Source organism: Equus caballus, chromosome 3, assembly GCF_041296265.1.
Source record: "Equus caballus isolate H_3958 breed thoroughbred chromosome 3, TB-T2T, whole genome shotgun sequence".
Taxonomy (NCBI): Eukaryota; Metazoa; Chordata; class Mammalia; order Perissodactyla; family Equidae; genus Equus; species Equus caballus.
In genome coordinates this window covers 50,295,681-50,315,102 of record NC_091686.1, presented here as the reverse complement: position 1 = coordinate 50,315,102, position 19,422 = coordinate 50,295,681, and the positions used below count along the sequence as shown (strand labels likewise).

The 19,422-nt window shown below is 35.3% G+C and overlaps 1 protein-coding gene and 1 long non-coding RNA gene across 6 annotated transcripts in view; one reads left to right on the top strand and one right to left on the bottom strand.

Moving 5' to 3' along the window:
* SMARCAD1 (SWI/SNF-related, matrix-associated actin-dependent regulator of chromatin, subfamily a, containing DEAD/H box 1) overlaps positions 1 to 19,422 on the top strand; it is a 79,308-nt gene that overhangs the window by 40,103 nt on the left and 19,783 nt on the right. For 4 of the 5 annotated variants that reach the window (XM_005608614.4, XM_005608616.4, XM_005608615.4 and 1 more), the window contains exons 7-10: positions 2,711 to 2,812; positions 3,795 to 3,876; positions 5,654 to 6,045; positions 15,634 to 15,833. In XM_005608614.4, coding sequence (XP_005608671.1) covers positions 2,711 to 2,812; positions 3,795 to 3,876; positions 5,654 to 6,045; positions 15,634 to 15,833 — 776 coding nt within the window. Of the gene's footprint in view, positions 1 to 2,710; positions 2,813 to 3,794; positions 3,877 to 5,653; positions 6,046 to 6,093; positions 6,704 to 15,633; positions 15,834 to 19,422 lie in introns of those variants that run through there. The other variant, XM_014738777.3, reaches the window with a different exon arrangement.
* On the bottom strand, positions 9,623 to 11,774 carry LOC138923440 (uncharacterized). The gene is made up of 2 exons (XR_011437042.1): positions 11,660 to 11,774; positions 9,623 to 9,736 (listed from the first exon to the last, which is right to left on the bottom strand). It is a non-coding gene; the product is annotated as an uncharacterized lncRNA (long non-coding RNA).

Here is a 19,422-nt window from a genome sequence, read left to right as displayed (position 1 = left end):
CAACAAGCTCCAGATAGGACCCCCATGAAATTCATGGAAGTGGTGGCAGAATTTGAGGATGGTTATTTCCTACTCTTTGGCATGCATATATCTATGTAAAATATCAACTGCTTCCTGCTCATCAAGTCCAGTCAGTGTGTTGTCTTCGGTGTAGAGGATCAAAGTGATATTCTGTGGACTGTACAAAACTGTCAAAGTCCTTGAGTACTATATTATGAAAGAAAGCAGGAGAGTCACCACAGGCTTAAGACATAAGAGTGTGTCTGTCATTGATCTTGCCCATGTGAAAACAAGTTGCTTCTGCTTGTCCTTTCTAATTGGATAGGGGAGAAAAAGCATCTGGCTGATTGATAACTGCATAGTTGTATTGATTTGCTCCAGTAAAAATACCACATCTGGTATAGCAGCTGCAATTGGGGTCATCACCTATTTCTTTATGATAACCTGTTAAGATAATTCTCCAAGACTCATCCAGCTTTTGTGTAAGTCAAGGAGACACATTACCATGGGATGGGATGGTCCTGTCAGTCTGCAGTTCCTTCAGGAGTGTGGTATTGCTGCTGCTGCCTGATGGGCAGTTCTAGGGACTTGGACTTCCTAAAATAATGGCCCTTACTCCACAGGTCAGGAAGCTAATATGGGATTTCTGCCAGTGCTTATGTCTATTCTAACTTCACGTTCTGGAACCAGAAAAATAACCCCAGGAAAGATTTGTATGCCCTGGGCCTACTGAGATAGGTTTGGGCCCAAACTCCGTGGGTCACCCAGCATCTGACAAGCTCCAGTTTAACCACTGGACTGCATAGCTATTTTCAGTCACCGGGGATTAGCAGAGCTGGCAGAAGCGTGGGATCCAAGAGCAAAGAGTAAACAACGGACACACCACCTACTGACTGTTTCATTTGTACTATCATATATTTGATTCCCAAAAGAGATTTACTATTTTCAAAATATTTTAACTTTTTTTTTAATTGAGGTGAAATTAAAATGAACCATTTTAGAATGAACAATTCACTGGCATTTAGTACATTGACACTAGTGCTCCTATCTAGTTCGAAAACATTTTTATCACCCATAATAGTATGCTGTACCTTTTAAGCAGTTTCTTGCATTCTTTCCTCCTCCCACTCCCTGGCAACCACCACTTGGCTTTCTGTCTCTATGGATTTCCCTACTCTGAATGTTTCATATAAATGGAATCATATTCAATATGTGACCTTTTGTGTCTACCTTCTTTCACTTAGTGTATTGTGTGTGAGGTTCATCCACATTGTAGTGTGTGTCAGTACTTCATTTTTTTTAAAGGCGGAATAATATCCATTTAGTGCATACTACAGTTTCATTATCCATTCATCCTTTGGTGGACATTTGATGTATTTAAAACCAGGAAAGTGCCATGTAAATGACTAAAGTTGAGGAAACACTTATGTAGCAGAGAAACACTGATAGAGAGTTAGGCACCTGAGTTCCTATTCGTACATCAGCTGGTTATTCTCCATCTGTGACCTTTAAAAGGCTTGTTCTTGGAGTTTCAGTGTTTTCAGCTATAAAGTGAGGATGGCGGAATGAATTTTTGAGGGCTTTGAAATGCTTTCTCCAAATATTAGTGTTTTACTATTCACCTGCTCGAAATCCTGCTGCTTTCTGAATGAAGACTGACCCTCAGTTTGGCACTTCAGGCCTAATGCTGTATTAGCTGTGGTTTAATTTTTCAGCCTTGTAACCTGTCCATGGTCTCTGCTCCAACCCAAATGGGCCGCTTACTATTATGAAAGTACATGCAGTTATCTTCTTCCTACTCCAGACTCCCATAGCATTTTATTTGTCTCTTGTCTTGTGGAAGGAACTTCATCTTACTTCTGTGTGCAAGAGAGAGATGTCACTCACAATTTAGTTGTTTCTATCTTAGGTAGTGAAAAAAAGGTAGCATACAGTTCTTGGTTAAGAAAGGAGGTGGAAGAGGAAGTATGAGACTATTCTTCTCTGTTTGTATAGCACGTGGTTCTAAGCAGAGTAGATAAATGGTTTTTGATTGACTAAAATACAAAATTTTTCTTATGCATAAACCCAAGGAATCTGTTTTTGCTTAAATGTAGAATTTGAACTGTTTTCTTCAAGTGAAGTTAAGTGAGAAGAAAGAGATGTGTGTATGAATAGCCACAATCATTCCCAGATTCATTTTTAATTTATATATTAGTTTCATGTAAGTTTCTTTAGCATTGTGTCACTTTTATGTTGTGACTGAGCAATTAATAATTAAGCCATTCTGTGAATCAAGACTGAAGTAGAAGCAAACTTCTCTCTCAGTATGTGAAGCTTGTGGCAGGGTGTGACATTGTGAGTATGGAGGACGTAATTGAATCACTTTTTTTTTAATTTACCGTTAGCTTGGAGAGACTTCAGTCTTTGAGAATTATTTTGAGGAACTTTCTAGTTTTTTAGCAGATTCATCTCATTTTGAGCACTATAGGAATGAAGTATGAGTTATTAGGTATGCAATCAAGGTCTTTCACTGATTGTAAACCAGCAGTATTTTTTATCCTTAAAGATATAAATCTGTCAATTTTCCCGTGAACGAAAAGAAACATTTTTGGATTCTTCCAATCAAATGTGGTAACTCCCAGTTCGTCTAAATACAAATGTAATTGTCTTAAGGTTATTGTTATTGATCTTCTCTGAAATTGGTTCTCTTTTTTTTTCTCCCCATTAGGGAGAGGAATCAAATGAGTCTGCAGAATCTAGCAGTAATTGGGAAAAGCAGGAAAGTATTGTATTGAAATTACAAAAGGAATTTCCCAATTTTGATAAGCAGGTGAGTAGCCACACACGAAATTTAATCAGCATGTACCAAATGTTTCTATTGCAAGACAGTGTTGTAGATCAACCGTGTAAAAGCTTAGTATGAGTTTTGCATTTTTGTAATTAGTTATTCTCCTTTATCGATATTATAACGTATTTTTATACTGCTTGTTAATTTTTTCCGTTGTTTATTTCTTTATTCGTGAGCTGTGATATCCACATTATGACCATAATCATAACAAACATAACTGTAATAACAACTGTGAACTCAAGTATAAATGTAGATCATCCAAAAGCCATCTATAACGCCAGGTCAACAGTTTGAGCTTTTTTCATATTCTCATCTTTCAGATTTCTCATAAAGAATTTTGAAGTGTGATCCTGCACTTCAGTGTTTTAATACTCCATAAACTTTGTTCTATTTGCCAGATAGTAAGAATACTTTCAGAGTCAGTGAAGACCTGTGCCAAGCATGCCGGTGTTAAAAGGGCCTATGTTTAACACATGGTCGTATATGGAAGCATGTTATTTAACATTTGGAATACACGTACGCTTGCATTGGTTTACTCAGATATGTGCACAGGTGGTACATCTGGTGAATTCCGATAAGCTGAATGCAGAGTCTCGTTGCTACACTGGTCCTTTACGTGTGTTGAAGCTACATGTCTTGGAGCTGGCAGTTTGTAAAAGCCTCGCTGCGCCTTAAAGCTTTAGCTGGCAAACCTGTGACCCTCTAGTGTTCAGGACATCTCTCAGGGCGAGGAGAGATGTGCACAGTCAAGCCTCCTTCCCTTTGAGGCCTGTTGTGTACTTGTGGAGGTGACATTGTGTACCCAGAAAGCATTTGTAAAGCAGCATGGAAACAACTGTGAAATAATCAGATATGAATTCTGTTAAGTTTTCAAGTGATTTACTTATTTATAAAAGAGCATAAAAAGTTTTCTACGAGTTGCTAATTTTAGTATCTTAACAAAACATCAATGACTTATTTCTAGGAACTAAGGGAAGTACTCAAAGAACATGAATGGATGTACACAGAAGCTTTAGAATCTTTAAAAGTATTCGCAGAAGACCAAGGTAATTATTCTATGTGATTATAGAAAATGCATACTTCCCGTTACATTCTGTATTTTAGTATATAAGAAAATAGTAAACATATTAGCTAATAATCAGAGAATGGGATTGCAAGAGATGTTGGAAATAATGATGTAAAAAATTTTAAATAACCAGTTCCCAAATGTTTAGGCCTATTCTTTTTTTTTTTTTTAAAGATTGGCACCTGAGCTAACACCTGTTGCCAATCTTCTTTTTTTTTCCTCGTTTTTCTGCCCAAATACCCACAGTATGTAGTTGTATATTTTAGTTGTGAGTCCTTCTAGTTGTGGCATGTGGGATGCCACCTCAGCATGGCCTTCTGAGTGGTACCATATCTGCGCCCAGAATCTGAACTGGTGAAACCCTGTGCCTCCGAAGTGGAGTGCACGAACTTAACCACTCGGCAGCAAGGCCGGCCCCTGGCCTATTCTTTATGGCAGTGTGAAATGAAACAATATATTTTTCTCTTTGGCTAACTTTTTTTTTTTTGATAGTTAAAGCTACCTTTAAACCAGCCTTTTTTATTAAATGTAAAAGAAACATTTATTACATTTTAACAGCTCTCACTCAGGGTGGATCATAGGATTGCTGGTGGCTTCTAATCGCTGTAATGTAGATGTGTCCTAGCCTGCGCTTGCAGGAAGATCAGAAGGACCAGTATCAGAAACTTACTCAAATGGATATCTCTGACGTGCGAGAAAGTCCCTGCTTCCACGGTGGAACACTCTTAACTTAAGGAACTAAATAGTAGAGGAGAAATAGTGGGGAACAGTTGAATATCACGGATTTAGTAACATCCTTAAGTAAGAATCAAGTAGACTAGCTCTTCATAATTACAAAACCAGCTTAAAAGCCCAGCACAATGACTTTGAGTTTGTTTTTGTTTGCTTTCTTTTAATGAATTCTTTTAAGAAGAGCTATATTGTAAATGCTCTTGAGGTCACAGAGAATGATATTGTGTGTAGAAAACAAAGCCAGCAATATCACCAATTTTGAGTCTGAAAAATGATTCAGAAGAGATAGATTATGACTATGAAGTAATTGAGGAATACTTTATCCATTTTATTTTGCTTGTCTTTTTTATATATGCACAGGAATGAATGTACGATAATATATAAGTCTAAAAGCTCTTTGAGTAAGTAAAACATAAACAGCCTAAAAAAGTATTGTTACAGATTAATTGGTATGTATTTTCTTACTGGTCCCGTAAGATCACAGTGTGCTTTCAATTCACAGGCATATTAGAAATCTTTGGAATATGATAGATTAATCATTGATAAAGTAGAGTTGCTTTTTAACAAAAATGTATTTAATTTTTTAAGTAATGCTGAGCTTAGAACAGTGGAGATGGTGAGGGAAAGATGGATTATAATATGGATGATTTTGTTTCTGCTGTGCCCGTCAGTGTTGGCTGGGGATGGGTCTGCTAAAGACATCTGGGGCTTCCTCTGGGTGTGTAGCTGCCGTTTATACTCTCAGGACCTTTATCAGAAAATGGGGATTTATGTTTAATTCATTTTTAAAAAGAAGTTATCACCTGTTTTTGAAACTGATTCTCTCAGGTCTTTGTATAACTTCAAATTCTATTTCAGTATTTCTCTTTTGAATATATCAAGATTTAATAATAAATTAAAGTTGAATTCTATATTTGAGAAGAAAATATAAATGTTTAAATATTTTCTTATTTTATTTGAAGTCTTATATCTTTATATTTAATTTATAGCTTTCTAATTTAGTTATTTTTTCTTTCTTTGTACAGATATGCAATATGCTTCACAAAGTGAGTTTCCAAATGGAAAAGAAGTTTCTTCAAGAAGTCAAAATTATCCTAAAAATGCAGCTAAAACAAAACTGAAACAGAAATGTTCCATGAAACCACAAAATGGTTTTAACAAGAAACGTAAAAAAAATGTATTTAATCCTAAGAGAGTTATTGAAGATTCTGAATATGATTCAGGTTCTGATGTCGGTAGTTCACTAGATGAGGACTATAGTAGTGGTGAAGAAGTGATGGAGGATGGCTATAAAGGTAAAATACTTCACTTCCTTCAAGATGCTTCAATTGGTGAACTTACTTTGATTCCTCAGTGTTCTCAGAAAAAGGCTCAGAAGATAACAGAGCTCCGGCCCTTTAATAGTTGGGAAGCTCTGGTAAGGCTACATTCTTTTTCCTCCCCTGTGTGTCTGTGTGTGTAATTTACAGTACCGCTTAGAGTCAAGGTGTCTTCAGCCCAGGGAAGTATAGATGGGTGGCCTTATCCTGTGTAGAGTCAAACATTACTTTCATTGTAAGCCAATAGTATTTCAAATAGTGTCATATGACCTTATTTTGAATGAATTAAGGGGTGATTTTCCTGAAAAAACCCAAGCTGATTGGCTGGGCATACTGTCACTCATTCTTTTGCATAGAAACTTGGTTCATTTCACTGCAGAAGAAGAAATTAGAGCTTACATTTAGGAAGGAGTTGTTTGCTAGCCTGTTCTGATCTGTTACTGCTGAGACACCATGCACAAAGCAAGAATGTGGCAGAAGTTTTACTACGACTACTTGAAGAACAGTAGCAACGTCCAGGCGAGCTCCATGATTCCAGATGCCGGCCTAAGTGTTTGTGCTTCACCACAAAGGAAGCAATTGTTTATTTTCTTTTTCTTTTAAAAGTGACAGCTCAATCTCTAATGTGTTTTTCTTGTTAAACAACGTGGTCATTTTATGGAGTATAGCAGGCTGCAGCGTATTTAATTGGAAAGATAGAAAAGTGTGTGGAAGCCTAGAATTCAAGCATTAGGTGAAGGGAAGGCATAAGCCCTGGTAAGTACACTTTGCATGATCATTTTCTGAAATTTGATTTTCTGTAAACAAGTTTTATCAAAAGACCTGTATTTTGAGTTTTATAAATGTCAACGGTCAGTGTATCTTATTCATTCAGAAATAGAAGAACTCTACCTTTTAAATTTTGCTTCGACTTTTGTGAGAATGTGGACTTTTATACCATGAATATATAGGCCCCACTGTGAAGGCAGTACGGATGATTTTTTACAACTTTAGAAGATGAAGTGACTCTTGATGCTTTATAAATTTTTAGGAAGTTTTATTCCCTAACTTAGGAAGTAAAGTTGCTTTTGTGATTAATTTTATACTTATGACAAATCTATCTGAGCATAACTTCCTTTGATAAGTATCTTGAAATGGCAGTATGGGAAGGTCCCTGAACAATGGTTGTAAAAAGCATTTTTTAAAAAATTAAAATATTTGAAAAATATAGAAAGAGCAGTACTCGTATTTCGTAGCTTTAAAAAAAATAAATAAGTAAAGCCATTCGTTTTGCCTGAAGCCTTCGCTTTTCCAGAGAACATCTGTCAAAGCAGGCCCTTTCAAAACTTGTTCGGCTTTGCCTGAGTGATTTATTTGTTAAAGTATTTGCTGAAGGGCTTTCTTGTTCTTCTTTTCTTCCTTTTCTTCTTTCTTTTAATCTTTAATGGTCTCCTGTGCTGTTGCAGAGTTAGGTTGCTCGGGCTTGTTGGGATTCTAATTTATTTAATAAGGAATGCATTATCTGCACCAGTGTGTTCAGTCACTGTAACTACTTGCCCAAATATTTTACAGTAAAAGTAAATTATAGCAGAGTTAATGTGCCAGATGCTTTTAAAAATATTTAGCAATTTAGCATGTAGAAAGCATATTTCCCCTACTAATTAATTGGCATAGTTTAAATTAGTCTTGACATGAATTTGTAGATTGTTACCTACTTAAACCTCCTATAGCATCTTGCCCCCTTTCTAAAAGTTGAACACAGAGACTGTATTTTTGGCTAGCCATTCATCTAAGTGTTGATTATTTTATTTAATAGTTAAAGGTAAACTTGCTACTTGAGTCCAGCAAATACAGGGCTTTGCTGTCCTGAAAAATGTAGGTAAATGAAGAGTTTCAAATCAACAGTGAAAATTAGCAAGTCAATGTATATAAGCTTTGAGTTTTAATTTGTTCAGAACTTTAAGCTTCTACTTTCAACTACTATAGAATTTTGAATATGACTGATTTATAGAAAAATTTAATATCTTAAAATCATCCAAGAAAAGTCAATCTTAATGTACATTTTAGTAAAAAGGTATATGATTTATTCCTTCCTTATTAATCAGAAAGTTTTGATAATGTGCCTATAATCAACTTTAAAAAGAGACAAAAGAAAAAACATTTACTTTTGTTCTCATAGCTAGTTTTTAGAAATTCCACTGAGAATTAATTGAAGTTTTAATTGTCAGTCATATTTTAGTGAAAATTACAAAGCATTATATATTAAGAAAAGCATGGAAATGTCTAGTAAACTCTTAATGTTGTTGAAGCTTATTTAGTCTTAAGGATTGGGGAATTTGGCAGAACTTTAAAATTCATTAATATTTTATAAAAAAGTGCATACTGAGCCAAGAAGTCAAGTACACACGTACAATTTAGTTATGATTTTTGTTAAAACTGAAGTCTGTATAACATTGGTAGGTTAAATGTAATCATTAGTGTTTCATTGTCTTTCTACAAAATAATTTGAATGTGAAAATTATGTTAGCATTGCTTTTTAAAGCAAAATTTGAAAAGTTGTATGTCGTTATGATTTTGTTGTCATAGAATTACAGTTTTTGAAAATTAAAATGCTCTGAGATATTCTAGTCACCCTCATTTTACTTGAGGAAAATTTGGTTATTTAACAAAAGTGCGTTATGTAAGAGGATGTTTATGGTTGCAGCTTTATACTCATTGATTTTTTTTCTTTGAATCAAAATTTAAATATTGTTTTTCAAGTTTTCTTCATAATTTTTCCATTTTACTGATTTTTCTGCTTACTAGCAGTAAAGTACACGCTTATTGTAAGAAACCACATCACTAAATCATGTAGACTTTGGAAATATAGCAAGCCAAAAATGTCATTAGTTTAAAAATGTCTACTGTTAATGTGGTAGAATTGGGATTTTTATTGCCAGATGTCACACATTCGATGGCATCAGTTCACCAAATAATTACTGAATTTTTGTCTAGCTTTGTGCAGAGTACGTTGCGGGTGCTATTATGTCTATGATAATCTCATTACGTTGCATCTGTATGCTTTAAACCAGAATAGTAATGTGTACTGACCGAATCAAGATTCATGAATAACTCATTCATGAATAGCTCAACCTAAAAACTTTTCATATATGCATCTACTTCCTTAACATTTAGATCAGTGTAGATGGAGTTTTCCTTCATTATTAACCAAGCAGCCCCAGTGTAGTTCATGTGGAAACACTTTCTGCTCCTCATTCTTGCTGCTACCATCTACTAGTAACTCAGACCACAGGTTTTCTTTTCTGCTTTGTTTTCCCAGTGGTTATTGTAAAATGTCTGTCTAAAATAAAGCATTGGAATGCCTCCTGCTTCCTTCTTGATAGGGTGGCTTCAGTAAATTTGTGTATAAGATTACATATTCAGGCTTTGTTTTGTTTTTTTAAGTTTGTTAAATGTGAAAACATTATAAATGCATTCTGAGCACTTTGTAGGCTGCTACCAGGTATTTATAGCAGTGAATAAGGCTAGCACTCTATCCCCAAGAATAGTACTTGTTAGGTGGGGAATTAAATCTGCTTTTAAACAATTTTCCCGTTTCTATAGAAATTTGGAGATATTTGTACTGTAAGAGTGACACACTGTGGCAAGAGAGAGGTACTTCAGTTTGTGACTGCTTTTTAAAGATAAAAGTCCTTAGAGTAATACTTGAATTTTTAATCAAAGAGCTAGTAACCAGAGCCACGATGATGCTCTTTTTTTCATGTAATTATCCAGCAAGTAGCAATTGACTTCCTTTTTCATTTCTTCTCCCTGAAAAAAATAACTTTATCATTTTTTGGATGAATGATGTGTTTTTTTGGTCTAAAATTGAAACAGTACATGCAAGAACAAGGAAGAAAGTAAAGTTTAGCCAAAAAGTCCACCAAAGATACCCACCATTGAGACTTTATTGAGATTCTAGCTATTTATGCTTGCATTTGTAAATTTCGTATTATATAAACAGGGTCTTATTTTCTGTGCTAGATAACTTTAGATTTACTAGTAATCCTGCATTTACAGAGTACTTTATATTTCTTAAATGCTTTTTTGGTGAAGCTAAGTAACTTACAGGATTATTAAATGTTTTTTGTTTTCAGAAGACAGTAACATAACAAGTAGGGTATTCCTACACCTTTCCCTAAGTGCTCACTCCCCAGGTCCCCTCCCGCACACACACCTCATGAAGATACTGTGGAATTAAATATTGGGTTTTATTTTTTCTGATGGCTTCTGATCTGTAATGTTTGTATCTATGTCCTGGGAGGTAGAGGGAGGAAGCAGGGTCAGGATACCAGGAGTTTGGGAAAGTTTTTGATTTTTTTTAAAGATTGCCCCCCCAACCCCCCCCCCCGAGCTAATATCTGTTGCCAATCTTCTTTTTTTCTTCTTTTGTTTTCTTCTTCTCCCCAAACCCCCAAGTACATAGCTATATATTCTAGTTGTAGGTCCTTCTTGTGCTATGTAGGACGCCGCCTCAGCATGGCTTGATGAGTGGTGCTAGGTCTGTGCCCAGGATCCTAACCTCCAAAAACCTGGGCCACCGAGGTGGAGTGCACGAACCTAACCACTGAGCCATGGGGCCGGCCCCAGATATTGGGTTTTTCATTTCTTTTGTCTGATTCTTAGCACTTCCATAGCACTAAGTAATATAAACATAATGCTATTTTTTATTTTACAGTTGCAGGTCTTATCTACTGACATAACATTATAGACATAATAACTTTATAGTAGGATTAGCTCTCTTCTCACTGTCTTTCTCACCTCACATGCCCATTTCCTATTCCCCAGTCCAGCAATATAAGTTAATTGGTAATTTTGAAGATCATTTTTTAATATCTACACTGTTATGACTATGTAATTGCCTTTCATAGCTGAGCCATGTACTATACCATGATGACTTTTTTCCCTTGCTCAGCATTTTTTCCCCCTAGTTATTAGTTGTCTTGGTTTTTCTGTGTGCTTAGTTTTCTGGATACTTATTACCTCAACTCTGACCTCTACCCCAGTTGTCAAATTTCCCCTCAGGTTTTAGACTCTTCCGGTATTCTCTCAGTTTCATCTTCTTGAAGAAGTCTCTTCTGGAGTCTCATGACTTGCTCTGGTTTGGACTGGTTGTGTCATAGGCCAGCTGATCAGCTGTGGCCTTGGATCTCATTTTCTTGACATCCTGAGGAATCTTGTTTTCTCTTTTGTGTTTGAATCTCTTGTTTCTGAATTCCACACATGCCTCTTTATTTATTCTCTTGGTTTCGTTAAGTACATGCTAGCAGGTAGGTGAATAGTAATGTAGTAGAACTAGCCTGGTTTTGAATACCAATTCTGACCTTTTCTAGCAGTTTACGTGAACTTAAGCAAATTCTCTCATTTCTCTTTATCTTCATCTGTAAGTGGAATGTAATTATGATACTAACCTATGGGAGAGTCAAAGGATTTAGTAAGATAAATGCCCATTCAATTGCCTGACTCTTAGAAAATGTTAGTTACAGATATCTACAATATTTTGCATTGCAAGCGTTGTATATATTATTAGTGAAATTGAAATGCTGAAAAAGCCTTTGTTGTTTTCTGCTTATCGTTCAATATCGGTTCTAGCCATATTGAATTGTACTTTTTTGGATCAAACCATTTCTCTCTCTCACTCTCTTTTTTAACCCTCTCTGGGCTTTTAAACAGATTTATGGCTGGTTACATTACCCACAACGTATTAAGATTACATTCTTCATCCTCCTTTGTGGTAATTTGACAAAGTTCTGTCCAATGAGATGTATGCAGAAGAGTATATTTCAACTTGTGGAAAGTGTCTTTAAAGAATCCTTTCTTCCTATTGGTTGAGATGTCAGTATGATGGTAGGAACCACCTATTAAGGATTGTGAAGCAATAAAGTAGAAGAATCCTTGATTTGTGGATGCCATACTATGGTATGGATACCACCATACCAGATCTGAACTGCTTCCTTGGGTCTTCATTTACATGAGGGAGAAATAAATTTATGTTTCATTTAAACCCCTGATGTAGATTTACTGACACTCATAACTGAACCTAATCCTAACAGATTCATCATTCAATGAAACTCTTTTCTCAAAAATCTGTCTACTGATGTTTTACATTTGTGGACAGTGTATGACTACTAGATAGATCTAAATTCTACACTAGCAGCAATAATTCGAATCAGCTCTAACATTGGTTGTCTTGTATGGAAGGAGAGGTAAGGAGAATGGCAAGCCCCAGGGAATTAAGTTTTGAAATTTTGACTTCAAAAATATCTAAAAATGTCAAGTTCAGTTGAAAATCTCAGTAACCAACTCAAACTGTTATAACATAAAATAAGGGGTGCCTTTTGCACTCCCCTTTATTGTCCCTACAAGAATTTTTAAACATAAAAATTAGAATGGTATAGTGAACCTCCGTGTACTCATCACCAGGTTCGGTTTCCAGCCTCTGTCTGATCTTGTTTCATCTATACCATCATCCTCTTCCTTCAGTCTCATGTTATTTTGAAGCAAATCCCAGACTTCATTTTATCTATTAAAATTTAAATATGTATATCAAAGAAGGTTTTTTTCTGTAAACTAAAGCACAATAAAATTGTCATACCTATTAAAAGTCACCAATATTTCATTAATATTAGAAAATATCCATTCAGTGTTCAAATTTCCTGTTTCTTTTAAATGCCCTAAATATTTGTTTGGTTGGTTTTTTCCAGTTAGTTTGAATTAGGATCCAGATAAGGTCCACATGCCGATATTGCTTGATAGGTCTTTTTAACTCTCTTTTAATCTCTAGGTTCTCCATCCATCTGTCTCTCTCACTTTCTTTTCCTGTAATATATTTGGTGAAGAAACTGGATCATTTGTTCTGTAGCTTCCGAGTCTGGACTTTTCTACTATAGTTTAACACGTTCCTCTGGTCCAGTATTTTCTATAAAATTATAATTAGAAGGTTAAATGCTCCCACTTGTACTATTATGTGGTTCGTGATGTGTTCTTTCATCAGGATACAGTAATGTCTGGTTGTTGCCTTTTTGTGACATAAGAAGAGCTTTTCTCTAGGTTCTGACATATTGAATTGATCTTCTTTGGGTCTAAACAGTTCTTTCTTATTTCTGACCTTATTACCCTGAAAGGACTTCCTAGATCCTAGATTATCAGTCTCCTTGGGGAAAGTGCCCATGAAATTTTGTTCTTTCCCTTGTAATACAGTTACGCTTAAAATTACTTGTTACCTGATGTCTTTCCCAATGACTATAAACCACATGAGGACGGGGCTGTGTCTGTATACCACGTACGTTCACCAGCCGGGATGGTACTTGGTAAAAAAAAAAAAAAAGAAGAAGAACATAATAAATGATGACTGGTTATGGAAAAAAAGTTTTTGGTTTTTTTAACTTTTAAGGTCTTAAATTTTTTTTATTTAGGGAGGTACTAATTATAATTAAAAGAAAAGAGCTTAGACTTTGGAATCTCTTTTCCTGGTTTATGAGCTTGGAGATTAACCTTAGTTTATTCATCCAGAATGGTGAATTGATCTTTTTATTGTTGTGAGGATTTAATGAGTTAGTGAATAAAAGACATCTAGTAGTTTCTAGCACATACAAGCCACACAGTGTATATTGCTTCATTTCCTGGTTATTCTCGTTGGTTCTCTCACACACATACATATCATAAAGACACACACACACTATAATAAGCATGAGATTGGTTTTTTTGGCCTTTAATTTTCACATTTCATTTGGGAAAAAAACATTCTAATTCAAAGTTCTAATAGAACCTCCTTAAAATCTTCAAGTCACTGATTCTTATATATCCTGCTTTTTATGTATAAATCTTTTCCCTGGAAAGCACAAAGAGAGGTCACTTTGTGATTATGAATGTTATCCTTGTGTAATTGTAAAGTAATGTGCAAATAACCTTCATATCTCACAAGGCCATTTTATGAAGTACTAAGTTTTGTTTTGTTTTTGGGGGGTTCTTTTGGTGAGGAAGATTGGCCCTGAGCTAACATCTATTGCTTCCTCTCTGCTTGAGGGAGATTGTCACTGAACTAACATCTGTGCCAGTCTTCCTCCACTTTATATGGGGGTCATTGCCACAGCGTGGCTGACAAATGGTTTAGGTCCACGCATGGGATCCCAACCCATGAACCCTGGGCCACTGAAACAGAGTGCACACACTTAACCACTACACCACCGGGCCAGCCCCTATGTTTTGTTTTGTTTTGTTTTTTTGAGGAAGATTATCCCTGAGCTAACATCTGCCACCAATCCTCCTCTTCGCTGAGGAAGACTGGCTCTGAGCTAACATCCATGCCCATCTTCATCTACTTTATATGTGGTACGTCTGCCACAGCATAGCTTGACAAGCGGTGCGTTGGTCTACACCTGGGATCCAAACCACTGAACCCCGGGCCACCAAAGTGGAACGTGCAGACTTAACCACTGCACCACCAGGTTGGCCCCCCAGCCCTTTTGTTTTTTAATCCTACAGTACGTTAATAACATGGCTTTGGAATAGATCGAAAATTTTGTTTCATAGCAAATTATTCTAGGTTAGATATTAACAATGTATATTATAAACTGCAGTTTTTATGAAATTCTTAGTATATCCTGTTGAATTTCTATTGCTTGAGCTTCTCTGTGATCTTAGAAATACTGTGATCACAGAGATTATTTCGAGTTGTTAATGTGATTCTTGTTGTAACTTGAAAGAATATGCCAAGTAAGATGACATGAATCAAAATCGTGTGTAATTTTATCCTAACAGATGGTTGTACTTCAGTTTCCTGTATTCAGTTCTGGATTATGGGATTTTTCTTTTTGCTCAACAAGGTGGTTAGCTTCCAACAGCTATTGGGCTTTCTAATCCTTTTCACCAAAAAATATTTTTTTGTAATGTTCTTCAGGTATCCATATGGAGAAATTCTGTTACAGCTTTTACATTTGAAGTATTCAGTGTCTCCTTTAGAGAAATAAATACAAATACAATTTGAAAGAAATTCTTTGAGTTTTCACACGAAACTATACAAGTGTTGTATTGAAACTGATTTTTTTAAAGTTTTATCAAATTATTGAATTGGTCATAGTTAACTTTTGATTCATGCAGTATCTTTCCAAGTAACAGTCTCAGTTTAGGAGTAAAATATCAAATGACAAATAATAATTGGAGTTTTGTAAGCTTGAGGGGTTGTACTTTGATGACAGGTGGGGAGAAGTATGTTTCAGGAGGGTGAGTCTCACAGTCATTTTCATAGGAAGTGACGAGGACGGAGGCAAGAGATCAGGGGCACAGTTACTTCGTTTGGTACTGTTGCCCTTGTTAATAAACGTGAACCTGAGACTTTGAAGGCAAAACTTGATAGGAGACATGAACAATTACTTTAGTATTTCTCCTATAAGAGAGCAGCTGCCAGGGTCAAAGTAACAAGCTTCGGATTGTGCATTTGGGAAGATATTTTTTACTTCAGCATGATGTGTTTGAGGTGACAGTAGAATGTATCAAAGTGAAACATGGGAATTCAAATGTAGTCATGAAGAATCAGGTTCCCTTAGCACTTGATTAAAGTCCTTAGTAAAAGTTTAAATTAACAAACTTCTCTCCCTCATAAAGAAATTGAGATTGGCCTTCTGTTTACTAGATTGAACTGTTAAATTATTTTTCTTTTCATACCATAGTTCACAAAGATGTCCAAAACTAATGGCTTATCAGAAGATTTGATATGGCACTGTAAAACACTGATCCAAGAAAGGGATGTAGTTATAAGGCTTATGAACAAATGTGAAGACATTTCAAATAAATTGACAAAACAAGTTACCATGCTCACTGGAAATGGAGGTGGATGGAACATAGAACAACCCTCCATTCTAAACCAAAGGTAATATTTATTGTACACACCTATTCATTATTTTATCCCAGTTGTATAAAAATTCTGGTCTTATTTCTGTATTGTACCTAGGGAACTTAAATCTGGAAGTGATATGAAAACTAATGATAAAAGGGAAGCGCAGTTTCCTAAAATGACACATAAGTGGTATATGAATTGTTTTTCATTGATTCCTTCTCCCCCTCCCCAATCAGGGTATTTTACTCCATTATATCATTATAAATTAGAGGGAAGAAATGTTATGGTCTTATATAACCTGTGTTTTCCTTTTCTGGTGACAGATAATTTCATATATAATCACAGAAACTGCAAAGTTGCTTTTAGCTACCCTTTACATAATTTGTTGCTTCAGAAAGTCAGCTGCTTAATTACATCAATGTAAAAATTTCTGTCTTAACTCAATTTTTTTAATCATAAATAACAAATGATTAAAATATGCTATATCAGTGATTAAATGTTTTAAATGCTTTCAAAAGCCCAGATTTTTAAATCTCTTTTTGGGGTAGAAAGACATCAAAAATGAAAAGGACACTTTATTAAATAGATTCTATAAGGAAAGAGTATAAAAAGTTTATTTATAAAAAGTATATTCTTGAAAACTGCTTTCAGTAAAATACTTTGTCAGAATTCTTGCAAAAGATAAACACTAAATTGTTTTCATTAAAAAATTTATCCAACAGCCAGTACATAGTAAAATGGCACTTTGGGATTTTGAACACCCACATTTTGCATGGTTTGGGGATGATGGATGGAGGAGATTGTCCTGAACTTTCTTTAAAAGTTTATTTTTAAGTGGTTTGGGGACTCAGAACTGTTCAGAATACTTCCTTTCAAGAAAATGTATAAAATTGTTTACTGTGATAATATTTGTAGTAGCAAAAACATGGAAACAATCCACGTTCCTAAAATCAGAGAATAGCTAGAATGAGTTATGGTATATCCATACTGTGCAGTGTTATGCAACTTTAAAACTGAGTTATATCTATTAAGAATATTTCTGGCAGGTATTTAATAAGATTAGCACTAGGATCTCATTAAAATGAGTTACCTTAGTTGATGATTTTATTTACTACTTCTGGTATTTTTCTAAGTTAATGATCAAAGCATATTTGCTGATCATTGATTAATGAAAAATCAAGCTATGAAAAAAAATCAAGGTATGGTTACTGGCCTTTAATAGTAAGCTACGATGTTTTCTGTGCCCTTCTAGGGTGCTATGGGATGGTGTAGGGAGACGTGATGCAGTTCCCACAAAGAAGCTCTTTTCTCTGTTGCATAGAAAGAACTATGGCCATGTCAGCAAATTCATCTCCTAAAAGTGTAGTTGGAGCTGCTCCTTGTTCTACAGCATTGGATATGGGGAGTTCTTCACTCTACGAGGCTTACCCAGTTGAGTCTACTTTATCATAATTTGGATTTTAAAAAGTCAAGTGCTTTATTGCATCACTTAAAAAACCTCTCTCTCAAACGTACATCCACCAAGTCCTGTTACTTGTAAATAGTATGATCAGGTAATAAACTATCCTTTCCATTAGACTGAGGATTTTCTTTAATGAAATATTTAATAGATGAGAAAAAGTTTTTTATTTGAAATGCTTCTTGGATCTAGTCCAAAGAACGGTTTCTAAAACCTGTGTGGATAGTCTCTTCAGAGCTTAGAGAAAGTCACTTTTAGGGGGTGAAATTTGTTGTCTTGGTTGCTGTTTTTAGCCGAGGTGAGCGTCACACTGGCAGTTTCCCTGGGACGCCAGCGGGGCACCACAGCTCTTAGTATGGAGACGTGCCGCTCGTTCCCTGCTGTGGGAAAGGCTTTGTTAGCGCAGAGGAGAAGGTTAAACTTGCCCGAGGAATATGTTGTCATGCTTTTTCTTAGCTGAACAAATTCTTTGTAGCAAAGTTTGCATTGAAGCAAAATTATGTTGACTGTTTATTTTCCTATTACAAATTTATATGAATTCTAACAGAAAAATTCCCTTTTAGAGATAAAGGAAATACAGATATACCATAAATCCTTGTTAAAAACAGTCTTTGCAGGGAAAAACAAAAATTCTCGTATGTATCTCAAAACCATTACATTCATGATCTTTATTTTAAATTGTCAAAACTAAAATTGCCTGTAAAGTTAAAATATAATGCAGTGAGGGAAAAGAAAAACCTCAGTATTTCTCCTATTTTATTCCTACTGTAGGTGTAGCTATCTCTCAAGCGTTAGCAATTTGTCTAAAATTTATCAGCTTTAAACTGTTTTAACTGAAAAGATTTCTCACATGTTCAGTAGAAAATATGTTTAATCACGTGTCTCCTGTCTTTTCTGGGCTAAATCTACCAGGGTTTTTCTGATGTTGTCCATCCTCAACCTGGCAGGATGGTCCCTGTTCCTACACAGTGGCTGTCAGACCATTTCCCCTTGATGGGAATGCAAACCAGTGCTGCAGATGTGGCTTGACTACCTCAGAGTACTATGATGTAAACATTTTAGTCCTTTGAAGACCACTATTAGCACAAACTAATGTTGTTGTGGTAGTATTTTCAGCAGCCACATCGCACTTAAGGGACATAAATTTTTGGTCAGCTAGCATCCGGAATCTGTTCCATAGGAACTACTTCAAACAAGTCTAGCCGTGTATTTCTGCATTTTAAACTCAAATTGAGCACGTTTGTGTACTCTTGTTTCTATTTCAGGCCTTTCTCACCTTTCAAAATAATTTTGATACGAGTTTCTCTGACAGATTTAAACCCAATTTAATTTTCACTCTGAAAGAAATCATAGCAACTGTCTGTAAGGACTTTTTCACCCCTAGCAAAACAAGGGACTTCAAAATAACATGCTGCCTCTTTTTCTGTCATGATCTCAGAAAATCTTAAAATCTTTTCCTTAGCTGGAAGTAAGAAAACTTTCAGTTTAAAGATATTTATAGTCTCGAGAAGACAGCACGTAACTACTTGAGAAAGCCTGGGCTGTAGGTCTTAGCATTTGGGTGACCCACATGCTTATCTGGAAACTGGTGGTTGGGGTTCATGTGCAGTCATGAAAATTCTTAGGAAACTGAAGAATATCAAAATAAATGTAAGGAATGATTCCATCTAAATATTAGAGCCTGCTAGAGAAAGAATACAGCTGCCCTTTAAAAAAAATTTGTCATAATAAGTGAATTGGACTTCAAAACTGCATTTTCATTGATCCTTTTGCATTCTGAAGAAAGGATTTGTGGTGAGCAGTACTGTTGTGATACTGAGATAAATCTATTTAAATTAGATAAATCTAGCAGAGGAGCATATGTACACACAAACACACACCCACAAATACTTAACATTTTTAAAGCAAATATTTCAGTATAACAAAGCTATTTAATGTCCTGATTAAAATAGCTACAAAACTACTTTGTGATTGTGGATGAAACAATTTTATTTGAATGAAAAGTTCTAGGTAGTAAATGTTTATCAAAATTTTCTTAACACTTTTTAAAGTTTTATGTATAAGGAAGAGCATTTTAATAAACTCGTTTCTCAACATGTGTTGGTGATGAAGAAATTGAGTGAAATTTGTTTGTTAAGAATATTTCTTGGCTATTTATGACAG